Below are 24,208 nucleotides of genomic sequence, written 5' to 3' on the forward strand. Positions count from 1 at the left end.
GTTCCAGCTGAGGAGGTGTTCAGATGAAGATCATACTAGGGATGTGGCAACATATTTTAGGAAAAGGTCCATGGCACTTGGATGAAAATTAGTTATTTCAAATAAAAATGTTTTTGTCTGAAATCAGAAAGTTAACAGAAGCTCATAGCTTCTCAAACTGCTACAGAAATGATTTCTACTTAATTTGTAGGTACTTATTATGAAAGTCTCAGGAGGATGTGAGGGGTTGTTAAGTAGTCAGAAGCATGGATATGTATCCAAGCGTGAATATCTAAATCAGTGTTTCACACTTTGGATTCCATCTCTGTCATTCTGTGGATTATGCACTCTCTCAGCACAGTCTCTGCATCCAACAACACTGTGTTATGCAGTGATTCTTCATACCTGCCAGTGACATTCTTCTCTGCTGAGTCAATGCTGTGGCCAGTTGAAAAAACTTTGGGAGCTTATTCTTTACTGGGAAAGAGAAATAAATAGAATTCTCAATAAAACATCAAGGGCTAAGGAGTGCAATTCTTATTTATGGATGTGGGAACAATGTGGAAGAAAAAAAAAAACCTGTGTAAGATAAAAAACTGCCTAATAAGATGCCCCAAAAGAAAAACTGGGATATCAAAACTGGAATTTAAACCAGGAAAATTGAGACCCTGTTCCCATTTAAACAGATGATGGAACTCACTGTAACTTTTGCATAGAGTACTAAGACTACCATGACTTAGAAAATACATAACCGCTTAAGCTTCACCAGAAGTTATGGACAGTCTGATAGAAATGGTCAAAGGCATGATTTGAAACTTAACCTGCTGTCATTTCCCACTCTGGTTGGTTTCTGCCAGAAGAGGTCACAGTCATGATACATCATCTCTGAATAATTTGGGGACCATGGTAAGAGATAATATATTAATACATTTCCTAAAATTAGAAATATTCTTGAAAAATCCAGAAGGATCTCAAATCCTCCAAGAGATTCACTCTTGATGTCTATACGAAGCAATTGCTGTGATTCTTACTGTTTTCTTAGATCAGCTTGTACCACATTGAGTTTCGCAGTCTACAGGATGCAGGTTTTTAAAGGAAGAGGTGTTCTGCCTGCAGCAGGCCTTCGTGTTTCACTGTGTTGGGCTGCCCTGTGGTTTAGTGATTGGCTTGGATTGTAGTGGCTCCTACAGAGAACTGGAGCCCGTGTGAGATGGAGAAGTCCTTAGATTATACTGCTCTGCTTTTCCTGGTCCTCAATGATTTCATTTAGTTATATTATTCAAGAGCTTGGGGGCTGAGATTGTTTTAGGCAGTTGACCTTTTGCTGTTCTGTTGTCCAACTTTTATCACAAGTGGGTAAGGAAATGGAAGAGGAGGTCCTCAGGGTTGTGCTCAAAGGGTTGTTGCTTCACTCACACAAGCAACTTCTTTGTTTTCATCCTCTACCCGAAAGACAATTTGTGAGTATAAATCTTTAGGTGGTGTGTGACTTACGATGAATCTTAAATCCCTCCCTAGTAGTGGAGGATGTGGGTTAGGGACTCAAAATACAAATGTAGCTCCAACAGCACTTAAGAAGCTACAGATGGGGGAAGGAATTAAGGGGCCAAAGAGAATATGGTTATAATAATGAAAAGAGAGTGCAATTCCTGAATGATGTACAGCTCTGAAACATTTTCCAATTTTTGGACCTCACAGGATGAGCAGTGCAGTTAATTCTGTGAGAAGCATGTGCATGTGACCATATTGCTTTCTGCAGTAGAGGCACTGCAGTTGTGAATTAAGACAAATAAAGGGAAGCTGGGAAGCAAATAGCTTTCTCAAGGTGAAATCCTAGCAACAGAAAAACCTTCAGTAGGTGCTGAGTTCTCTTGTAAAGTTCGGTGCAGGCAGAAAAAGATGTATGTTAATTACTAGGTTGATACTGTTCAGCTGATGAGTGACACTTCCTGCTGAAGATTGCAGTTGGCTTTTAATTATTTGGAAGACTGGCTTTCCATTGTGGCTCACAGCAGTTATTCATCTCCTTTCGTCTCTGAAGATACGGAGCAGTTTTACGCAAGCAGGAACTTTTTATGGTGAAATGGCCATTAATTATTGCAGAGTAATTTACAACCTCACTGTTTCACTTTCCCAAGGAATCACAATTCAACCACATATATATCCTTTATGTTAAGACTAATACTATGCTACAGAATGTTCTGCTTCAAAAACCTTTATTTATCAATGCAAAATCAAATTCAAACTATGGTGATGTATATATATCTTAGATTTGACCACATGCTTTGTATTACAGAAGTTAATTCCCCAGAAAACACACCGTTAAAAAGAGTCTTCCTGTACAGAAGGAGCTGGACAAGCATTTAGTAATTCCATTAAACATTTTGAAAAACCAGCTCATTAGGAAATCGTTCTTAGAGCTAACCTTAAAATACATATTGCAAATAGTCATAAAGTTAAGCTCTCCACTTCTTATCATGACTTGAAAGTTTGCATTAAATGTTATATTTATGCTCAGACATGTTAATTATGGGCAACTGTCTGTGGCCACTAATTCAGCCCTTTGAAAGCTGAGAACAAAAGTATTGCTAGAAAGGAAATGCAGTCTATGGACTGCAATACAGGGCAGGGAATCAAATTGGAGCTCTGTTCCCTGTGCTGCCATCAGCATGATGTTCAGTTTTGGCTATTTCAGGCAGAGATGATGCAAAGATGTCCGAAATCAATAGGGCTCTTTCCATTAACCTCTGTGGGCTTTGGATCAGATCCAGACATCCTCACCTCAGTGTGTGTCTGTGTGTGTATGAATGCTTGCAATGGAGCATGGTGTAGCAATTTCTTAAAGATCTGAGAATGAGTAAAAAGGCCCCAAAGTCCCTCATAATAAAGGCAGGATGTACTAGGATGAACTTACAGTGCCTGTTACTTAGGTGATCCCCTACGTGATTCCTCAGTCACCAGCAGAAATTTGCACATCTGGCAGTACTTACCTGCTGTATACCTTTCCTCTCTTCCTTATGTTTTTCCTTTATCTTGTTCCTCAGTTGAAGCCACATGTAGAGCTTCAATGTGATTGCCCGCCCATCTACAGTGCTTTCTCCCTAGCATCTTTTGATGGGAATTTCATGTAATCATCTGCTGCAATCACCCTTCCTTTTCACCAGATATGCTAAAAGAACAAGTCTCTTGTTTAGATTGTAAGGACCAGGCAGCCAAGCCTGTTGCTCAGCTCAGTCTGGCAGCACGTCAAACACATTGCTGGTTCTTGACAAATAATAAATGCTAAAGCAGTCATGGCTTCCCAACAGTTTTTTGTGCTGATTGCCATTGCTGCACTGCTGAAGTCACCCTGTTTCCTGCACATTCCAGTCCTGCCCTTAGACCAGTGAATTTCCAGATGCCCCAGCTGGAATACTGTTTCAGTGTATGGGCTAAATTTTTGCCAGGAACATTTGTGTTTATATTCAGGATTCCGGTAGCTAAAATATGCAGTGACCATCCAGGACACAGATTTTAAGCAGACCAGTAAAACGAGAGCCAGAACCACAGCTACCTCATCCTTTTCTGTCAGTCCAGCAAGGATAGCATGGAGCTGAGAGAGGACACCCTAGAGAAAGCAGGGGAGTCTATCTCCAGATGCTGAGAGTGTACACGCTGATGCTGACTATGATCTGTTTTCCTCCTTGTAGAAACTGTACAGAAAAGAAATCAAGCCGCCTTTCAAGCCCGCAGTGGGGCGGCCAGAAGACACCTTTCATTTTGATCCAGAGTTCACATCTCGGACCCCCACAGGTTAGTAAGGTGGCACATGGGTAATAGACCTTTTAAGTTAGTCAATTTATTCTTCCTTTCCCCTCCCTATTCCAACACAGTCTAAAAGTCTGATCACCTGTGGCATTACAAAGTTTAGCCATATTCAGCAGGAAGCAATGACTGTTTCTGCCTTTCCAGCATAAGAAGCTCATAAGTATTTCACCAGTTTCATATTAACTTGTCTTTAGGAAAAACAATTTCACATTCTTTAAAGGAAAAATAACGAATCTTTTGCTATTTTATTATTATTTTTTTGCTTACACTAGCTGAATTTAGCTATTTTAAATTACTCTGGTTTCAAAGAAATTTGTATCTCTGCAAATTAGTATGTAATTATATATAATAGATGTTTTATTTAATTATGACGTCCCACAGACTGTAGACTGTTGGAAGTTAATGTGTGGTTGAAAGCAGTGAAGAATCATCAAGTTCTCAGGGCAGCAGAGTTATGCCAACAGGAAATTTGGCGCACAATATTTAGAAAATGCTTGCAGAGAGAATGTGTTTCCTGTGACTTCTGTTTCCTAACAGAAATACCACACTTGTGCACTATATATCTAAAGGTGACTGTTGCACAAAACTCAGTCTTTCCACTCTTTTAAGTGGAAAGCAAGAATATCAATAATGTCAGAGTGGTAATCCCACTATCTCACTTGTAATGTTGCCTCCTGCTAGACATGGGCAAGTTACATTACATTTCTGCCTGTGATGTACCTGTGTAAAGAAGTACTTGTGTATACTTTCTAAAGTGTCAAAACTGAATTAGTTGGTGTTTGTAAAACACTTCAAAGATGGTAAGTGCTGTAAATGTCACATACTATCATGGTAATAATCAAGTATAAGGTCTCAAGCTTCAATCCTTAGATTGCCCCAGAACTGTTGCAGTGAGAGGGAAAGATCTGAACTTTCATTATGAAAACACCTATGCTATAGCATGTGAATCAGAGCTGAGATTTCTTGCAGTTTTTGTAGACTTATCATGACCTACACAATTTTTTCTTAAAACTAGCCCAAACTTCTATTCAAAGCCTTATTTCAAATTGCTTTTCATTGTTTTGAGTTTTTTTTCAAGGATGTGCTAACTTTTAGGAACTATAAAAATACTACATTCTTATTTTTTCAATTGGAATATCCACCTGTCTCCAGTATATGTTGGTCATGTTCTGAAATTCATATTCAACTGCATAGAAACATGATCTTTGGTTTCCAGACATTTCACACATCTGATCTTAGCTTTAATTTAGATTTCAGAGGCACTAACTTCTCTGAAATATTTGAGACTGCAAGTTAGTCTGGTCTTGAGGGATATGTGCTTTGTAGCTGCCATGGGAACTTTCACTGATGTGCAAAGCATTAAGAGTTTGGATTGCTTTGGAAATTCACACTTCATTTCTTGTACTGATGCCTGGGGCCATGTTTTACACTCTACATGTGACCACTGTTGCCTAATTAAATTTGTTATTTTGTACAAGACACTGACTTGGAAGATTTGTTTCGGGGTGGTGGCTGGGGTGGTCTGCCTCAGTTCTGCTTTGGGCTCTCATGGATAGTGGCCTGAGGAGTCAAACATTCTTGAGAGTTGTAATTGGAAGTGTGACTCCATTTACACTTTCAGAATTAAGGAAAAGCCCTTACAGAGTGGTAGAATATTTTGCTGCCCCTGACTGTTGACTGGTAGGGTCAAACAAATAGGGGATAGTATCACAAATGTGTTTAATACTGGCTCACATTGCCAGTGGAGTAGAGCAATAATGTTTTCTTATTTTGTGGATTTTATATCAGGACATAGACCCCAAACAAACTAACCTTGTTGCTGAGAACAGCCTCAGATAGAAAGCACTGTAATAATTCCTGCTTCATGATCATGTAGTTCTCTTTTAATGAAGCTGTCAGTCACTGCCAAGGAGAGGATAGAGAAACATATAGTTATTTTACATTGTCTTTATGAGTGAGTTCTCCTGTCTGAAAGCAGGTTTAGGTCAAAGTTTTGGATGCAGTAAATCTTGTCAGTCCAGTGATTTGCTGTACCTCAGAAACTTCCTTTACCCTGGAGGCTGAAACCTCATTCTGTGGATTCTTAACTTCAGATCTAAGTGTGCCAAAGATGTGGTTTTTGACGCTAATAGATAATTTATGTGTGTATAGTTTCACATCACTTTTTCTCAGATATTTGTCCAGGTTGGAGCTGCTTTTTCTGGGCATTTGCTTCCTGAATTCACCACTGTGGACTCACATGTCATTTGTGGTGACTCAGCTCTTTACAGGGAGCTGGAGGCTGAAGCAATCTAGGTTAGAAATGGTGATTTGAACAAGGATCAAACCAAGATCATTCTTGTGACCCAGCTTAGATTTCAGTCCACAAGTGTTTGTACTGTTGTAATTGATGGGACAGCAGGCTGTAACCAGCAGGGATGTTTTAGGCTGGCTTTACTTCTGAGAAAAGAGTATTTAAATTTTCACCTGAAGTATAGAAATATCCTCCTTTGCAAATAAGCTGTTTGCTAACTCCAGTGAAACATAATAAAGGAAATTACTTAAGAGTTATGAAGCCTTTGAAAACCCTTAAACTTAGATACTTTACTGGAACAAAGCATTATTACTTTTTCGCAGGAAGAAAAATAACCATTATACATGATCAGTGCTTATAAGTGGATCTAATTCAGATCTATGAAATGATTCTGATTTATAAGGCCTAGAAAAATGATTTAGGTTTCTGAGCTATCAGTTAATCAACATGATTTATGCATAATTTTGCACTTAGCATGAACATTTTAATGGGCAAATCAGTGGTCGGTGATGAATATTTAATAGTGAACCCCAAATCATCAATAGTTCTTCTGCAGTATTTGCTGAAGTGATTGGCAGTGAATTATGAAGGAACAGTTATTTTTAAACAGAGCTGACCTACCACTTTAGTTTTAGAGCTGGATCACAGCTTTTCTGAGGTTCGGAAGCGTTCAGATGTGAATTACTGTCATTCTTTTTTTTTTTTTTTTACACAAAAAGTCTTTTGTCTTAATTAATCCCTTGTGTAAAAACCAGTTATAGATATGCCATGTTAGGAAATATCCAGTGATGCAAGAGGTCTGGTGTGATTCATCCAACGTATTTGCAAGGAGAGTGCCCATCCAAAACACTGAGATAAACAAAAAACCCACGTCACTTTACCAAAAGACAATTTTCTCCATCTGAGCTCCACTTGCTGTGCAATAAGAACAGACTGACTCCTGACTCCTGTCAAAGCTGAGGCAGCTTTGTGATGAGAAACGGAATTAGTGGGTTTGTTTATTCCCAAGCATTTATATATTGGCTTTATCAAATTCTGACTTCAGTTCCTCTATTCATTTGACCAGTAAATTTATACAGGGGGTGTACATGCCAAGAAGTACACATTCTCACATATTTTCAGGGCCTCAAGCAGGTAAGTCAGATATAAAGCTCAGTGGGGATGTATTTTCTTTAGATAACTGGGTATTTACACGCTTTACTACAAGGAAATAGCTTTCTAAAGAAAGTTTAGCTCTGTGACTTTGTCTGTAAATCACATGGTCCATTGGAGGAAATGTGAAAGGAAAAGGAGAAAAAAACAAAACAAAACCACAAGCCCCCCCAAAAACTAAATAAAAGGTTAGCTAGTTTTAGTAATACAGGTTTTATAATACCCAGCCAGTTGCCAGGGAATGGTTTACAAAGTGATTCTTGTTGCTGAGGAAAATACCTGTGATAAAACATATGCTATGAAGAAAGATCTTTTTAAAGCTTTTCAGAATTGTAAGTGAAGCATAGCTCTGCTTGCGTTGTCATGCTGCTTCTCTCACTGAGCAGTGGTGCAGGTACAAAGAATTGCATTCTGCTTATTTAATTCTAAAGGTAGAATAATTCAGGGTTTTTTGAACTTTAACCATTCCTTCCCTCCTTTTGCCATGCCAGGGAAAGGAATGGGGAGAAAATCTCCATGAAGGTTAGTTAAACTAATCCTAGTGGTTTTTTCCACCTGAAGACAAATCTGCCACTGTCTTCACTGGAGTAGGTCCCAGCTCCTAAAGATGCTCCAGAAGATTCCTATAAGGCCACAAACCACCACTACTGGAGTATTGTCCTTTTACATTAGTTTCGTGCATTTTCTATATTCTCCTGTCCCACACAAGGTGCCATTTAGATTTTGTAATAATCTGTAGCCAAGTTGTGTTGCAGAGTTCAGATATAGCAGCCTTTAGCTTACTTCCACTCCCTGGGGAAGCTCTGCCGAGCCCTGCAGGGTGCCCTGCCCTGAGTCTCCTGTCTCTCACTGAGCCTCTCTGCCCTGTGCCTTCTCTCTCTTTGTGCACTCTTGGCACAGGCAGTACTCTGCCTAAGAATGAACATGCCCTGTGAAAAAATCCCTGTATCCAAGAGGATATTGCAAACAATACCCCTGCACTGTTCAAATCCAGAAGAAAGGAATGGAGAAGGCACACCAAAGCCTCGATATGGAGATGAATTGTATTCCCCTGTGCCTGCCAGTTTATCAGATCCACTATTCACTGGCAGGGGTGACTTTGTCTGTTGTGGTGCCGTGCTACTCCCTTCTGTTTCTTTTGTCACGAGGCCATTTTCTTCTTTCTCCTACAGATTCCCCAGGTGTTCCTCCAAGTGCCAATGCTCATCATCTTTTCAGAGGGTTCAGCTTTGTTGCCTCCAACTTGGTGCAGGAGCCTGCCCAGCAAGATGTGCACAAAATCACTGTTCACCCAATTGTGCAGGTACTGATGCTGGTTACACTTCACATCTGATGTGCAGATATGAGTGTGTGTGTTCAAACTGCCTAATCTTCTCACTGGTATTTCACAGCTACCTAGTGTAGGAAGGAGGTGTTTTACATGCAGCATGTAGGTGTTGGAAAATGAGAATTTTTTTGCAATGGCTTTTATGCATAAAACCCTCGTCACCACCTTTGCAAAGGAAATAGGAACTGCACTTTGTCCCAACTGAAGTGAAAAGTACTTCTCAATACCTGAAACAGGATTCCAGTTGTGCATGCAGGGCGGGTAATGAAATACTGGTTTTTCACTGAATGCATTTCATTCTCAACAGTTTTGTCTTGGATTACATGATCCAGTCTGTGCTGGCAAAGAGGCTTGATGAAATTTGATGAACTACTGCTGTAGGCTCCCAGAGATAGAGAGCCCAAGCTCCTGGGTCTAAGAGGCCACCATATTCCTGCTGCTATTGCACATGAACCTGGGTGTATTCACCTAAACCAGGGTGCTTGATGGGAGAGTGTGTCAGACACTTGGTTCTTTGCTGACATTCCCCTAAAAAATCTGTCCAGTTGTGCTTAAAACCAGAAATAAATTGCTACACAAGGTTCAGTACATCAGAGGAGAAGTGGACAGGGAGAAAGAACTTAAAGGGCAGCTTAAAGATGCAGCCAATTTTCTCACTAGGAAAAAGCTCCCTCTCCTACCCTGTATATGCCTCAAGTGGGGAGACCCTGCCTGTGGTTTTTGTAGGTCTTCATCTCTATTTTAATTATTTATGGTGGAATGTGTCATACTCTTAAAGATGCTCTTATGCCACAGTGAGTTAAATGTTACCCAAGCAATTACATGCCAGAAATGTTATATATATTCCTGTGATTTATTTTGTAAAAATGTATTGAATATTGACATATGCATGACTTAAAATTTAGCACGTTCTGTGTGGACTTTGCTAGCAAGGCTATGTGTTTAGACAGAGGATTCTGGAGGATTTTTAGAGATGCTGGTTGTTTCTTGAGTCCTGGGATGGAATTTGGAGCAAAGCCTTAGATTTGGGGTTCACCATTGAACCAGTCTACCAGCCAGACATTTTCCAAAGAGCATATGAATTAATGTCTTAAAGTATTAACTTCTCTCTCACAGAGAAACTGCAGTTAAACACATTCTAAACAAGACCTCCAGTATCTGGAGGCATTCCCCATATATGGGATATCTCTCTTGAACACTGTGAAGCTATTAGTATTTTATATGTTATCTGCCCCTGAGTAATTAGAATTCAGTTTATATTGTCAAGATACGTGGATTTGTCAGGAGATTTGGGCCCGCAGTTTCCTCTGAATTTCTAATACATGCCAATTTTCTGCGTTCCAAAAATAGTTTAGAAAATCACAGCAGTTTAGCCACTACTTCTACATGGACAATTCCAACTAACAGACTGGAAAAAGGTAGAAAGGAAAAAGACACATTTATGTATTTAAGTAAAGAGCTTCAGAATTTTTTAACTGGATTAGAAAAGCAACTAAAGACAAGAGAGCTCTGTGTAGAAGAGAAGATCAAGCACCTCCTTCAAGAGGAGGCTCATCCTTGCTTTTACATACCCATGTCCTGATTACCTTATTTCTTTTGTCTTTCCCTGTAGCAGTTACATGGGAACAACATTCATTTTACTGATGGATACGAGATCAAGGAGGACATAGGAATTGGCTCCTATTCAGTGTGCAAGAGATGTGTTCATAAAGCTACAGAAACCGAGTTTGCAGTGAAGGTAAGAAAGCCTCTGATAAATGCCAGAAATGCAGCTGAGACTGCTCTGCCAGCCTGGGCAGCAGTAGGGTTAGTCGATTTTTTATTAATTTATTTCTCATTGCTGGGTGTCACTTGGGATTTTTTCTGTTTTGTAAGATGGCAGGTTTCATGATAAGTCTTTCATATTTCTTCACACTTCATCCCACTACGTAGAATTCCTCAGTGGAAAAACCTTTGTTGTCTTGCATGGAAATCCTGTTAAACACTTCAGCCATGCTCCTTGCAAACTGAAGAAAACTTTTAAGATATCCTACACTGAATCATTATAATTTAAAAAAATTACATATAAAATCATTGCAAAGTTGAAACATGATTTATTCTTCTCTCTCAATTTGTTTAGATCTGTCTTTCTTGTCATTAGATTTTTCAGTGAAGACGATGATCACATAGAAAAAACGCAGATTTTCCTGTGTCTTCTTCACATTCAAAGAGAATGCTATCAAAATGAGCAAAAGCCAATCTTCAGCAGAGATTTAAAATATTGATTTAGTTGGGCATTAGAGACAGGTCAGTTAATGTCAGACTTGGTCAGGCAATGGTGCATAAAACAGAGTCACCTTAGCCACAGAAGCCAGGGAGCTGCTAAGGTAAGGGAAGAACCCCAAGAGAACTATTTTGGAAGGCCATGCTCAGAGAACTGTCATCATCTCTGTTCAGTGCTGATGAATAAACAGCATGCAGCCATTTCAGGGGGCAGTAAAGAGCAGTGGCTGTGAGATAACAGCTCAGAGGAAAAGTTTCAAACGTGCACTTTTCTTTAAGGAAAAGTTTAGCAATGGAAACACTCATATGTTAGAAAAATATGTCAGGGTTTTGTTCTTGTATCAAAAAGGAACAAGATTAGATTATAACATGGAATTTGAAAAGACAGGGGAAGTTAGGTCAGATCCTTTCACTATGTAGCATCTCATGGGAAGAGATTGCAGTACATAGAGAAGTGTATTTATCAAATTTGCAGTGAATGAGGGGATCTAGCCAACTGACACTCTAGTTTTGCTGGTTTAAAATTTTGGAAAGGAGATGTAAATTCTGCTAATAAATGAGATTGTCCTTGCTGTTAAATGAGATGATGAGAGCTTAAGGAAGTGATCCAAACTGTAGTTCTTGAGATAAATGACCTCCAGATAGTCAATGGAATAATATTAAACATTTTATTCAGTCTTATTTTTCCACTACTAATGGCAATGTGGTATCCATGAAAATCCATGAAACTTTTCATGTTTCTTCATGATGGCCACAAAAATCTGGAAACCACTATTAACCTACAATCTGTTGATGTCACTTTTCAAACAATGGTTGATTTTCCTATGCTACACCATAATTAGGAGCATGGACTTACCAGCAGATCTGTGGGCTTGCATAAGAATGTGTTACTGTTTTCATTTCTAATGAATGAAAAAAATCAGAGCTCTTCAGTGCCCAAGTCATTTGCCAACAGATGGCATTATGTTATGTAGGTGTGGGTTCTGTATCATTTAAATACAGAACCCACATTAATATCCATAATGAACAAAATGTATACTAAATTTAAATAATAGCTTCAATATTTCATTTTTATCAAGTACTGTGGACAGATTTATTGGTGTAATACAGCCAGTCTGAAACCAAAACAGAAAAACCTCATCCCTTGAAGATGTCCAAGTGCCCGAATCTGACAGGGTCCAGCATGCTCAGCAGGCTGGGTGTTTGGAGTACCTTAGAGGATCCAGAACAAAGCCAAGGCATGGAGACATTCAAAGCTCCAGAAGAGTTCAGTGCTGTGATTGCTAGGTTTAGGCTCTTCCCATTTTTTTAATATTTCCTCTTTTTACTCCTTTCTTCCTCCACTTCTTACAACTCCTTTCTTGTCATGTAAATATGTCTTGATTTTGACTGCCAGTGTAGGCAACATGTGCAGCATCTCCGTTTCTGACACAGTGTGAGTCAAATGTGTAGCACAGATTTGGGGCTGGAGACAGTTGGTGCATTTGTTCTGTCTTTCCAGCACATTTAGTGCTGCCTCTTTGGTTATTACTCCTACCAATATATCAATTCTACTTTTCTTTCAATTTTATTGTAATTTCATAATAAGATTATATCATTTTGTTGTCAAGAGTAGCTCACTTTTCAAAAAAATTGCACAATGCCACCCATTTCAAGTAATTAGATAGCACAGGAGTTGCAAGTGATATTATCATAATTATATATCAGTCCCTTTTGACATGCATCCTTTAACTCTCTTTATAAAAAAATCACTGTAATTAGGCTCTTTTCATTTCTGTTAGTAAGTATAATTTTCTCAGTGTTCTCTAGTACATAACATTCACTAGTTAAAGTATTCTGCAGTGATAGTTTGTGTGATAGGCAGCAGCCCCATTTGCCTTGCACCACCTCATTAAAAGCTCCCTCTTTCAGAGGAACTGCCAACACGTCAGAGAACATCATCCTGTCTCCCTCAGGGGAGGCTGGTGATAGGGAAGGAGTGAAGGAAATTACCTGGTGGCATCACTGTGGGAAGACACACACCCTGTCACTGTGTAAATAGGTAACCCTTCCATGGAGCCTGCTGCTCACCTTGTTTAGTCTTGTTCTGTGCTCACTGAGACAGGAGATTACCTGGCCACAGTAACTTAAGACAGAGCTACACCCAGAAAAGCAAAACCTTTCCTAGCCCAGAAGCAGAATATATTTATTAAAATGCAAAACACTTCATCCCTTTTGCTTTTGCTGGCCATCTGCTACTAATTGGGGGGCAGCATCTTGTAGAGGTAATTAGATGCCTAGCAGTGCAAAGAAGTTCTCTGCTGGTGTTGTAAAAGCATTTGAACCGATCTGGGATTTCACTCTTTTCAGAGCTCACTGAGATTAGGGCACGTTGCTCACTGAGGAGCTTTCGGAATTTCCCCCAGACACCTCTCTGCACCTGTAGGCAGCTGTACTGCCTCTGTAAATCCAATCATGGGGCCTGCTGAAGAAGAGAATTTTCTTGCAACCTATTCCCTCTTCTTCCATGTCATCTGTAAAAATGAAATGCTAATAATAAACTCTAAGGCTATTTTAGACATGCCCTAGGGCTCCTCAGCACAATATATCAGAATTCAGACATATCCCCAGTTCTAAGAGCATTTACTACCCTGCAACAGAAAACCCTGTAGACAATCAGATTTTCTGCCATTTGAATCTACTCTGAGACTAGTAATCACCTATCTAGGTCAGTGCAGGTAGATGTTGTTTTAGCAAGTTCATGTGTCATATTCTACTTGCACGTACGTACTCTGAGGAGCTTTTAAAGTTTTACTCTATACTTTCTTTCCTTCTCATTTCCAAGTGAAAAAAAAGTAAAAAGCTCTGAAATACAAGTAAGGATTTGTTCATTCTTCTGAATCACAGAATATTCTAAAGTGGATGCTTCATGATACCCTGGCAGAAAGAAGAGAAATTGGAAAAAGAAGAGTGTTTTTCCTCTGATGGACCTCTACTGTGTTTCAGATTCTTCTGCTATGATATTGATCATCTTGATTACAGCAGGCCTAATGATTTTTAATTGCAAAGAGAGCTGGCATTGTCAGTGATAGCTACAAACTTCACATGGGTATAAATGTAACGGTGAGGTCGGAAGCAAAGGAAAATCAGATCAAAGTATTAAGTCACATTGGTATCTATAGAAAACAAGTTAATTAAGTTAAATAATTATGGTAGGGGAGATGGTAGGGGTTACTGTGGGTGGAAGAAAGTTTGCAATAGAAGCCTAAACAGATTAAGCAGAGTTCTTGGTGAATCAGATTTTTCAAAACCTTCCAGAGAAGTGATGCAATTAGCATATTCCAAATGTTTTTCTTCTGTTGAAACTATAGCACAGCTTTCAGGCTTGGAGTGCTAGTGATGGTTTCAAGCTGGATTTTTGGATGTGCTTCTTACTGATGCCTGATTAAATAAATTAAAAAAGGACTTGAGTTCATATCCCTGTTTCTAAAGGTTTATCTATTCAGATCGACTCCTGACCTCCAGGAGATAATAGCCAAGTAGAAATTTCTGCTTCTGGGCCAGTTCTACCCCCAATTACGTCTCCAATATTGTAGAGGTAGCTGGTTTAGATGTCAGATTCTACACCTTGATGTCAACTGTCTTTTTCTCCACAGCGAAAGAATATCCAGCTGGTTAAGTCTTGTGGGTTTTTAGTCCCTCCATGCTGTTAGGGGGAAGGCAAAAAAAAAAAATAGGTTGTATATCCTAAACACAGGATATACATTTTTCCCTCCTTTGAAGAAGAAAAATACAGTAGACATAGTCCCAACTGACAAGTCCAATTTTGCAGATGCCAATATTACAGTGAAATTTCGATGTTGAAACACATGTGAATCTCATGACTTTATCCTGTCGCTGTAATGTACTAACCAACTGTTTGGCTTCAGATGTTCCACAGTTGTGAGCAAAGCCAAAGTTTGCAGTCTGTGTCTGCCCCTGGGATACAAATTAGTTTATGCTAGAGTCCGAGTGAATCCTACAGCTCATGTCTAATTCTGGCAACTGCAAAGCACTGAAAGCACATCTATCTAGCATGTTTTGGTATGTGCAGACTGGAGAGAAGGTGCATTTTAATTAGCCACAAAAATTCAATACTAGCAGAGAAGTTATGTCAGTATGCTCTCAATAAACAGAAATCAGTAACTCGTGAGTACTGATTATTAGCAGGCCTGTGTAATCAAAATGGTTGTATATGTCTATTTATTTGCTAATAACAGTGAATCACATAGTCACCAAAACACATTTAAATTCCAGTTTTTTTCATAATTTCCTTAAACTTCATTTTCCTCCTCCAGTGTTGTTCATGGTCTTAGTTTGGTTGTTTCTAGGTGAGTGGTGTAAGTAGGTAAAATTGCAGACTGATCTGAAGGCAGGAGGTTACACAGTAGTATTTAGTGGCTTTATATTTTCTCCTTAGCCTGTACTATGGTTAGGTGAGGAGTTTAGTGCTGAATGAAGTAAAGAAAATAGGAATCTTTCTTAGAGAAACAACACCAAGCCAAAACAAAAAACCCCAAACAAACAAAAAAATCAGTCCAAACATCATTAAATCTCCTTGAAAGTTAAGGTGCCTGTAAATCTAGAGAGACTGGCTTAAAATTCTCTCTCCTTAACCATAGAAAATTACTAAAGTGAAACAGACAGTGGAAATTTCAGGGAAGGCTTTGTATCTATTTTTGTCTGTTTGGGAGGTACTTAGTGTCTGGTGGAAAATGGATAAATATATCAGTATTTAAATAGGAAGGTCAATGGAAAGTTTGCTAGATGACCTCAGATCTCTTCGCCCTGAGTCTGCCAGCTTGTGAAACCAGCAGGTACTCACCCACTACTTGTCCAACCTTTCCCCACTCTGCCTGCACCAGAACATGGTACAGAGGTCAGGCCCCAGGGTATGTGCACCAATCTCCAGGTCAGAGCCACTGAGACAAAAGGTAATGCATCCCTTTTAAATTTAGCTTTTAAATTTAGCAAAAGTTACCTGCTCCTGGAGCAGACCACTATCAGGACTCTGGCAGAGAGAGGATGGGCTGAATGGGCATGGATCAGATGCTGAGGTCCTGTCTCAGTTCTTGTTCAGTCCTGAGTAATTCAAACCCCCCTTGACTTTGCTGGGTGGCTGTCACAGTCAGGTTTGTATGGGTAAGAGTAGGCCTCTATCACATCTTACACTTGGGGGGAAAATGACACCAGGAAGAATATAATGTCATGCAAAAGACCTCATTATAAAACCAGCTAGCCAAGTGAAGGAAAATACAAGTGCCAGCTGTGCTTCAAGAAACCTCTAACTGTCCATGCTCTTCCCCAAGATGGCTTATCAAATTAGCTATGAAGAGCATATCTTTTGCTTCTGCAAGTCATAAGAATGAGACTGAAAGATACTTTCTAATATTTTATTGAGAAGGTGTCTCTGACTGCAGTCTTGCCAAAATTTTCATTCCTATTTGCTTTCCTTCCCTGAATACATAATGCAGCCATTCAGTGGTCTCAAATAATTCAGAGGACAGAAATACAAATATTTGAATACCAGCATCAGACAAGCATTTCATAAATATGTTGATAGTGTAGTTACAGCTTTATTCATAAAATTCATATGCAGACCTATAGATTTCTATCTTACTAACTTGCATATAAATGAGGTTTTCTTGTAGTACCTGAGTAGGAATATTAAACCCTGGGAGATCATGAGTTCTTTTGACATCCCTGGTTGAAGATAGAATATAAGTAAATTAGAGAAAATCTCTAGCAGAAAATATGCAAGAATTACAAGGCAAGCTCTAACGAGAGCAACAAATATGTGCGATGTAAGACAGACAAGAGCTCGGTGGGATGCGATCAAAATCTATAAATATCTCTAAGGTGATATAAATGATGGATGACAACCATTTGGCTGCTAAAGACAGCAAGAGAAGACAGAATGTCTTGAAGCTAAAAAAGGGAGTTTCAGGGGAAGAAAAAGGTCTGATTGTGAGAGCAGTTGGTAAAGCAAACTCTTCAAGGAAGTGACCGAGATATCTTCCCCTCCACAAGCCAAGTAGCTGGGTTTGTCATATTAGTGGAAATGTAGCCTTAAAAAATGCAGGGTCAGAGGTAAAAGACCCCTTCTTACCTTGATAAACTACAGAGAACATTTACTGGGTTTTCCCATGAAATTTGGTTTATAAAGCTGGCCATCAGGAAATAATGTGCCCCAGTTACTTAGGTAAAAGATGGGTTTGAGTGTCTGAAGCATACTCAAGCTTTTTGGCAGTGAGGCACCAAATTTGGTAGCCTGTAGGGTGCCATTTAGGGGATACCAGCTTTAAAGCATATTTAAGCACAAATCTTTGTCCTTCTTTGAATTGGCATAGGGGAGGTCTGTTTTCTGGAGTGCTCTGCAAAGAAATCAGCATTAATAGCCAGCCTCCATAAGGGCTAGTTACCATACTAAGAGTGATTGCAAACAGCATGGAGGGTGTCCTCTAGATGTGATGGAAAGAGAAAATTATTTACAATAAAATGGATGAAGCAGCAAAGGGTGATAGGTTATTGTCTTTGAGACAATAATTATTGTCTTTGAGACAGTAATCTCACTTACTTATGTCACAGATCTTACATGTGATCTGTGAGGGTATTTTTGAAGACTTTCTTGGTTTTGCCATTTCAAAAACTTAATCGAAGGGCCTGACTTCTACCCTGGACAAGGGTTGTTCTGTACACTCACCATAACAGGAGGCAGCACAGCATATTTTGTATGGCATCCTCATTTTTCAAGATTTGGGTTTTCCAGAGTACCTGCAAAAACTTCAGTGGGTCTCACCTTTCAATTGTTTTGCATGTGTTCAGATAGGAGTTGGACTCAATGATCTTGATGGGTCCATTCCAACACAGCATATTCTGTGGTTCTGTGCTTTCTGCCAGATAGTCTCCCCACAGAAATAAGTCAGTTCTCCAACGAGACATTGCTTGAATAGGCAGAGCCCTGCAGCTACAGCTTCAGAAAGACCAGTACAGAGTGCTGGGCTCTGCTGGAAGGACGAGGAAGAAGGCAGGGCAGAGACGCAGGAGTGGCTTGATGAGCATTTCTACATTTCTAGCCAGCTTTTTTCTAGCAGCAAGCGCCATTGCTGACTTTTGAGGTAAATGGGGTCAAAACTTTGCTTAAATTCTTAACAAAATAATAAGAGAGGGCAGGTAGAAATACAGAAATGGGTGCAGGCCACCTCTTAATCTCAGCTTCGAAGCAAATCTGAAATGTGTAGTGGTTGTACATCTCTGGTTTAAGGATTCCTGCAGCCTCCTTCTCATTTCGTCACAAAGCTCTCAGTCTCTCTTCCCTTGGCATGGCTGAACTTCTGAAGAATGTGAGAATATGGTATTTCTCTCTGCTAACTAGAGCTTTTCTGAGACATATGATCAGGGAGCAGTTTTTCTACAGCTTAATAATATCATGTTTCTCTTTGTGAACTTGCTTGCCAAATACCTAAAGTATTTTGGATGGAATTTGGTCTTTTGTGCCTCTGTTTCTCTTTTGGGGCCATTCAAACTATGTTTCTTGTATTTGTCTTCCATACTGATGCAATAATTTTTTCCCCTTTGTAAGTACTGAATATGATACACTGGTTTCCATCCCTGAAGCTTTTTGTAGAAGGTGAGAGCAGCATTGCAGTATTTTATGGACTGAAAACTCACCGGTCTGATCCAAGGATGTGTGCTGAGCAGAGTCTTTCCCACCAAACTGTTCTGCTTCCAAAACTGAAGATTTCTCCCTAAAATGAGCTTTTCTGTTTCATGGGTGCTGTAGAAATAACTTTGCTAATCTTCCTGCTCTGCTCAGAAAATATGTGCTACTCTGTAAGTGCTAATTAACAAGAGCAGTTAATTAACAGTTCCAGCTGACAGCTTAGGAGTGCTAAGTCAGCAAACAGTGTCAGCAAGTGGGCATGCTCTGTATGCAGAAATATTTGATGTCTCTCCTGCACAGCTTGATCAGATGGGCAGTCCTTATTTTTGAAAAGTATTCCTAATTAGGCCTGTTTCTTCTAATAGTCATTTTTCACTATTTTCCTGAAAGATTTAAGCATGGATAGAGGGAATGAATTTCTGAAGCTAATCAAAACTAATAGCACAGCAAATAGTCCCTCAGAAACTATTAGGCTTGGAAAAGTTCTCCTTGGAGATCTCTTAAATGTAAAATTATACCATGTTCTTTTGAATAATATTAGCCTTTCTGCAGTGATTTTCATCCAACTTGAGTTATTTGACATCAAAAAAGGAACCAAATTAAAACAGATGCTTGGCATGAATAGAGCTTATTTTTAGAAGGAAATATTACTGAAATGGAAACCTGTACAGTTTCCAGCAGCACAGAACTGCAGAACTCTCTCTCTCTCTGTGACACTTTCATTGGAATTAGTATTGTAGATGAAACTGTCAAGTTAAAATCTCTGTGTGCTGTCACACCTCCTTTTTTCAGAAGAGAAGCAAATCCCGCCTGTAGTCAGTTCCACTAGTGGTGCTCTGAATTTTCAAATACATCACAACATAGATAAAATGTGCAAAGGGACACAAAAATTAATTCTCCTTTTGCTCATCTCTCCCTTCCCAGAACAGGAAAGGATTTCTACAGAGGCTATCATATCACACTATGTAATAAATCTGTTCTTAAAGGACATAAACCCATGCTTACACTTCAAAGAGACTACAGAAAAACCTCTATTTAACAGAAAATAATGCAGATTTTAAAAGCATATAAAACTCTCTTCCTCCTCCATGCTTTGTTCACAAAGCCATTCAAAGTTCCCTAGCACTAGTCAAAAGGAGCTTTACATCATCCCACTGCCTAGATACACTGGCAGCCTTGGGTGTGGCTGTACAAGGTATGGCAATGCTCAGGTGTCTGTCCTACCTTCTGCTGGACTTTGTGTTGCTGCAGCTGGAGCAGCAGATTGGGACTGTACCAGTAGCTCAGCTGCCCCAGTTCACGCTCTGGTATCTCAGTTTCAGCTGCCAGGAAAGGTCACTTGGAGCAGTTGAAGACAAGGTGTACCTTCAATGGTTCCCCGTGTTTGTGGGTTTTGTTGTGGAATAAATCTATAAAATAAAAAGGAGAAACTTTGCTGCAGTTCATGGCACACACCACGTGGTGTTAAGGGTTAAACTGCTGTGACAGTGTTAGATGCATTCAGCTTCCCCAGGAAGGGAAGTGGTGACCATCACCCATTTCAGCGGACATGATCACACATCTTTTGAGCCCTGTTCCACTTAAAAAGAAAAATCAAGTCAGAGCCAAGCAAATGTTTTAATACAGTAATGTTTGGTCATTAAAGATGCACAAGGTGCTTTCTCCCCAGCACAGAAAGACCCAGCAGAGCAGTTTCGTTGCTGCTAGCTTGAGCATAGCCTGGCCAGAGCCCCATCCTTCCTCCTCAGGCTCATATATCACTGCTCTTCCCATCAGTGCATCTCGTGTTCCTTTTCTGTCCTTTTTCTCACTCTTTCTTCTCTCTCATCTTTTCTTTTATGCTGTTCATTTTCCAGACAGCAAAGGCAGTTAGACTGTCTCCTCCAACCTCTTGCCTTTTTCCAATCTCTCTGTAGTAGTGGAGAACTCCATGTGAAAAACATGGCCATTCTCCATTCTTCTCATGCACAGTCATTCAGGTTAATTTCAGTGCTGGAAAAGGCAATTTGTATTAGCAGGGCTGGTTGACTGGAAGTGGATTAAGGAGTGCTCACATGCACCGTTCCTTTGGCAGGGCTGTAAAGGCTGTAAGTCCCAGCTGGTGAGTGGTATCAAACAGCTGAAGGCTCCAACATCTGCTGGTGACATAACTAGGTCCAGAAGAAGAGATTTATCTACAGAGTTGGAAGCCTGCAAATACCTTCACAAAAAGGCAATAATATATACCGTCTATTTAGTTGCTGTGCCAATTTCAGCAAGGCTTAACCCACACAGAATTTTATTGATACTCTTTTTTATATTCATCAGTCTGCTCTGGCAAGGCTAAATCCATTGAAAACCTATTAGTAAAAGAGAATTAGATGTTTTTTTCCATGCAGAAGACTTGTAGAAGGACTTGTAAAAAATGGACAGATGCGTTAATTGGGATTTTGAAAATACTTTGTCCTGCTCCTTTCTTCCTTAATAGAGAAAGTGTTCACTATTGTTCTTTAAAGAAGCTTGACTCATTTTAAAATATCATGAGGTTATTATCCTAAATCCCACTGAGAAAAGAAAATGCACCTTTTCCTTTCAGTTAGTTGGTTAGTCACACAAAGGATGTGATAGTTAAAGAACAAACAAATCCTCTATCAGATCAAAGGACACTATTGACTCTGCTGAGCCCATTTTACTCTGAAATTCTTTCATATACTGGCACAGACGAGTTTCTGAACAATCCCTGGGTGTCCAATGCACAGAAAAAAGTCTATTTGCTTTATGGCTCAGTTTCTTTCTCTTCTGAAGGGCAATGGATGACCTCCATAGCTCTTCTGGGCCAAGGTACAGTAGAGCTCATGCTACATTTTCAGTTAAGTAATATATACATTATGCCGGCTTTTTGAGTTGTTCTTCTTCACCACACATCTAAAGAGAGAAATAGAAAAGTAGCATCATTACATATTACTCAAATTTTCAGGACTAGTAGCTGAGATGTTCCCTTAATTCTGTAATAGAAGAGTGTTTATATGTTGAATTCAAATCAGTCATTATTTAGTTGAATTATCAGTTATTATTTAGTTGAATTCAAATCAGAATGAGTTTCCTAAAGAAAGGACATCATTGCTTGCACAGGAAGAGCTACAGGAGGTTCATGGGCTCTCCCACAGAGGAACAGAGAAGAGTTTGTATTCATCCAAAGTACAGTGTCTCAGAGGAAACAGGGACCCGGGTGGCAAATGCTGGTTTTTACCACAGGAAATTCTGGGTGGATTTAACAACCCACCAAAAAACTCTCTGAAAAGGTTGTAAATCCCTGCACGGACTGCCCAGAGAAATTGTGAAGTCACCATCACTGGAGGCATTTAAGAGATATGTAGATAAGGCACTTAGATTTAGTGGTGGACTTGGCAGTGCTGGGTTAATTGTTGGACTTGATGATCTCAAGAGATCTTTTCCAACCTAAATGATTCTATGACTTTGTGAAAAGGAAGATCAGGAGAACTGAGCATCACAGTGGAGCTATGGGGCATATTTGGTGGACTGCTGTTGCCATTGCAACCTACCAATAAAGAAACTCTGCATACTGCAGCCAGTCTGAACTGCAGAGGGATTTCTGCTGAAGTTGCAGCAGACACCTCCTCTGCTGCTTTAGCAGTCATGGGCCAAGTGTAAGTCACAGGCACACTAGAGAAAGGCACTGTCAGGGTGACAGTCTCTTGCTGTGGAGGAGAAAAATGGTTTTGGTCTGTCCAATCAGACTGCCCAGGGACTGAGAGGAATTGTGCAGGTCCCTCCACAGCTCTGACAGTGATTTGTAGTGCAGTTTGGGGCAGCTTGTCCATGCAATCAGTGTATTGCAGGTTGCACATACCTTAAAACAAAAAGCATGCATATTTAGTGGGACTATCTTGCGATTTGTATTTACATAGCATATTGTGAACTAGAAGCATTCAATGTCATCTGTTGCTGTTACTACTACAACAGTTGCAGAGTGCTTGGGGTTATTCTGGTTTTAGTTTTGTCAATAGCCGTGACTATTTTTGGTTGGGATTTTTTTTTTAGGCCATATATATGCATTTATAGTCCTGCATTATTAATAGTCACTTAAAATTTTCCACAGCCCTGGACATTTCCTTTCACAGGGAACTGCAACAGAGAAGGAATCTGGAATATATAGCTTTCTACAGCAGCATAGTGATAGTGGTACTTCACACTGGTGGTAATACTTGCCACAGGCAGTTCTGCTGGTTTGTACAAGGCAGGCAGATGCTAACAGGGCCACATGTGAGTTACTCCAGTAACTTGACAAGAGGTTTATGAGTGTAGCCAAGGAAGTGGCCCTGAGGGTCTTTTTGTGTGTTAGGCTTGCTGTTTGAGTGGGACATGTTCAGTCACTGTGGTTGTACTCATGTGGAGTCAGTTGATCAGAACTTCATTGGCTTCTTGATAGTATCTCAGCTAAACTGGGAGAACAACAGCAGAAATTTTTATTTTATTCACCTGTTCTTGAGGTTTTCCATTATTTATTCAAATGTGGACAACAACCATTTACCTGCATCAGCTGCCTGTTGCACTTTCATTTGTTATACTTCTGTTAATTCAGAATCAAATCACTGATTTGCCTTCAGAGGCATACCTGAGCCATGGACAACTACTGACCACCATTATCACTGCACGTACGTGCCAGTCATGACAACTGTGAAACCCCTGATTTATATTCAGTTATGCATTATTATGGCTAATGCATAAGATTCCACTCATGTACTTGAATTTCTATCACTATAATTAAACCATGAAAAATGCATGCATTTTATAAAAAAGCAGGCAGGCATTTATCCTCATTATCAAAAGAGGTTTTTAAAAAGCTGGACTTTTTCCCCTGCTTAACACCATCATCTAAAATCTGTGCTCTATGCCTAGTTCTTGGAGAGAACTAACCACATTTACGTTTGGAAGTCTTGAAATACAAGGCAATAATGGAAATTATTTTCTGAAAATGCCACCCATTCCACTTTGGTCAGCCTGTTATTCAAAAGTACTGCTGTTGTTTTCTGGTAATAAGAAATAGAGCTGAAATAGTGTAGTCCTTACGAGTTTCTAGTAGAATGAGTCTTTCACCATTTCTTGTGCAGTTACTTCTGAGATTCCAAAATGCAGAGATTTCCTTAAGGTTATTTTTTGTTCTATATTTATCATTTAAATCTGCAAAGTGAGAAACATTAATTAGTGCTCTCAGCTGGACAAATGACTAAAGCTCTTTGCCTGACATGCTAAATATAGGTTCCAGAATAACTGAGAAGAAACCAGTGCTCTCCTGACACCTGTCTTTCCATGCAGTGATGCTCTCTAAGCAGCATGAGTCATGTTTTTCTAAGACCTGTTGCTACAAAACTAAAAAGTTTGCATGTCTTACTATATTTTCTAACAAGGCAGAAGACACTTGACTACATAAAAGTGATCTATGAAGCAAATTTCTTACTAGTTTAGGAATGGGTAGAGGGTTTGGTTACATGGCCAAGTACAATGACTGGTTACTGTGTTGTTCACTACGAATGTTTGGCCCAAAGAGCCAAGTGATTACCAATAGTTTTAATTCAAATCTCCCCTGATAGTAAAGGTACATACATTTTCATTTCTGACAAATACATATGACAATTAATTTCTATTAAATTATCAGCATATATACAAGCATATGCCAATATTATGATTCTATCAATTTTTTAATGTC

The 24,208-nt window shown here is 39.5% G+C and overlaps 1 protein-coding gene across 1 annotated transcript in view; it reads left to right on the forward strand.

Moving 5' to 3' along the window:
- RPS6KA2 (ribosomal protein S6 kinase A2) overlaps positions 1 to 24,208 on the forward strand; it is a 155,391-nt gene that overhangs the window by 118,777 nt on the left and 12,406 nt on the right. Inside the window, exons 12-14 of the mRNA XM_066315833.1 lie at positions 3,669 to 3,771; positions 8,404 to 8,534; positions 10,171 to 10,296. Of these exons, the coding sequence (XP_066171930.1) occupies positions 3,669 to 3,771; positions 8,404 to 8,534; positions 10,171 to 10,296 (360 nt within the window). The remainder of the gene's footprint in view (positions 1 to 3,668; positions 3,772 to 8,403; positions 8,535 to 10,170; positions 10,297 to 24,208) is intronic.

This window comes from Sylvia atricapilla, chromosome 3 (assembly GCF_009819655.1).
Source record: "Sylvia atricapilla isolate bSylAtr1 chromosome 3, bSylAtr1.pri, whole genome shotgun sequence".
Lineage (NCBI taxonomy): Eukaryota > Metazoa > Chordata > Aves > Passeriformes > Sylviidae > Sylvia > Sylvia atricapilla.